The 2,500-nt window shown below is 33.9% G+C and overlaps 1 protein-coding gene across 2 annotated transcripts in view; it reads right to left on the bottom strand.

Moving 5' to 3' along the window:
- Nucleotides 1-2,500, bottom strand: part of LOC113818304 (male-specific lethal 1 homolog) — a 21,793-nt gene that overhangs the window by 103 nt on the left and 19,190 nt on the right. For both annotated transcript variants that reach the window (XM_027370492.2, XM_027370493.2), the window contains 3 exons: nucleotides 1,190-1,314; nucleotides 881-1,081; nucleotides 1-744 (listed from right to left, as the gene is read on the bottom strand). The exon at nucleotides 1-744 is cut by the window's left edge and continues 103 nt beyond it. In XM_027370492.2, coding sequence (XP_027226293.2) covers nucleotides 675-744; nucleotides 881-1,081; nucleotides 1,190-1,314 — 396 coding nt within the window. In that variant the 3' untranslated portion in view covers nucleotides 1-674. The remainder of the gene's footprint in view (nucleotides 745-880; nucleotides 1,082-1,189; nucleotides 1,315-2,500) is intronic.

Here is a 2,500-nt window from a genome sequence, read left to right on the forward strand (position 1 = left end):
GAATGCACTTTGTAAATTTAGTAAATATCTTACTTCAGCAGGACACCTGTTATCCAGTCTTGAATCATAGACTACAATGTTAAAAATCATAATGAAGATAGGTCCTATTATGTCTAAGTATCGAATACAATTTCTATTTTTCAGCAAAAAGAAAAAAAGAAAAAAATCTACCTCGAACATAGTGCCTCACATGGCTACGCATTTTATGACACAATATGAGTCAGTATTTTGCAATCCATCTGTTCATCCCTTAGGATGAAGGTTTGACAAATCAATTTAAAAAGAAATGTTACTATGCAAATATTCTATGGTGGGCTACCTTAAAACAAGTAGCTGACTTTGAGAAATGTAAAAAATATATATTATATATCAAAGAGGAGCAATTGTAAAATCAACAACAAAACTCAAAACTCATACACCATTAAAATTACAAAGAATGTTTAGGATGCAGAAAGGAACTTACAAAACAAATTAAACCCTCACAAACAGCAAGATTTAAAAAAAAAAATAATGATAAAACTTCCAGCCTTGTGCAAAAAAAAGAAAAAAAAAGAGAGAGAAAAAAGAAAAAAAAAAAGATAGAAAAAAAGGACACATCCTGGAAAGATACTAAAAGAGGAAAGTTTTCCTTAGGTGGGTATAACACAAATGAATGCAAGCATGGGAATCCAGCCTCATCGCTTCCTCCTCCGCGTTGACACCCCATCCGTGCAACGACCACTTAGCCAAGGCAATGCAAATTCCCTGAAAGACAAAAAAGAGAACTATCTTTAGAGATGTGACAACTGTAATTATGTAGAAATTAAATCACACATTTAGTCAAATTCATTCAATCTGCTTGCATCTGAGCTTGTCTTAAGCTTTCTAATCAAATACTCACTCTGGAGGTATCCGGGCCATTGGCTGTCCAAAGGCACAAACAGGGAGACAATCATCTACATGTAAGTATAATGCAGATTCTGGATTGGGCCATAAACTTCCTTGTACAGACACTTCAGGCTCACTTGCATTCTGACGACCCTCATAACGTTCCCGAAGCCGCTCATAATGCCTTTGTTCACGCATTCTTTGAAGGTCCCATCTGTTCAATAATCATAGTGTGTTCTTTAATAGTTTTGCCTCAGAGGATGCAAATAATACATCAGGAAATAAAAAATGAACAATAAGAAAACACGAAACAAATAATTACCTTTTGCGTCTCTTCTCATCTTGTTCTGGCTTTGCATGTCTCTTCAAGAATATTTCATCCTCTAGGTTTTCTGTTCCCTCCATGACATACAAGCTGGTGAGGACACGGGTGCCCCAACGTGGAATCTAAAACACAAATACCACTCATAATAAATAAAATATGATAGGCAAGAATCAGAGGTTGGGTAAGTTTTGGGGGTCTTAAATCTTTGAAATAATGTACTCATAAAGTTCATGGCAGTGATATATATTCAAAAATCACATAAAATTTTCATTGATTTTGCTCTCATGGGAAAACAGAACAGTCCCTCATTCTAGCCTAGAAACAGCACACCAACAAAATTCATTAAAAAAAATATTGCAGAACAAAAATTTTTATTCACAGTTGCATTTTTGATACAAGAAACTCAAAATCAGGGAATTTTGATGTCAAAGCAACTTGGATGCTGTCTACAGACTCCAACTAATTTCTTCTGTATTTTGTTTTTAAGTCTACATAATCCTTGTTCACAAAGGTAGGTTGTTGCAAACGGCAACAGCATTATAGTTGCTTCCAAATGTGACGTTTTGAAGCCTTTGCAGCTTCAAATGTATAACAACAGCACAGAGGCTGCTGCTAACCACAAGATGTGTTAAGATGAAGAGCGCATTTGAGAAAATTGAGGATCTGACAAGTGCCACATACACCAAATGCATTATCCCCAGAATTCATCAATTAACCTAATTTGGGCTAATTTACCCCTGTTCCCTAACCAGGCATTGATGACAAAAGATAAAAAAGACTAATATTTCCTGCAAATTTCTTTGAAATCATCTTTTTTTCAATCACTTTTAAACAAGACTTCTTCAGTTCCTAGTTAAAATAACTTGCCAAGTCACATTCTAATAAAAAAAAATATTAATTCAAATTACAATATCCTTTTCACATGTAAAGATAAATGCACAGAAAAAAGGATATCTTAAATAGGCTCTACTGTGCAAAAACATACATAATATCTAATTCTCCGCACCAAATTTGTTCTTACCAATGAATGTAATAAGGTTTATGTGTATTTTTTAAACTTTTATATAAAATCTCTACCTACAGATGAGATCTAATATTTGTATTTCAAAAAATGTTATTCTGTTACGAAGAGTGGCCCAAACAGGTGAGAAAGAAATCTAAATGATCAGCTATCACCATATCTGTTCATCCAGAACAATGATTTCTGCAATGAGATGATGCAATACTCATTCTCATTTTATATTGGATGATGACTAATGTTGTGTAATCATTCTTTTAGAGGTGGAAAATTCTAGTTAAAATGATCCC

The sequence above is a fragment of the Penaeus vannamei genome, chromosome 27 (genome assembly GCF_042767895.1).
Source record: "Penaeus vannamei isolate JL-2024 chromosome 27, ASM4276789v1, whole genome shotgun sequence".
In the NCBI taxonomy this organism is placed as follows: Eukaryota; Metazoa; Arthropoda; class Malacostraca; order Decapoda; family Penaeidae; genus Penaeus; species Penaeus vannamei.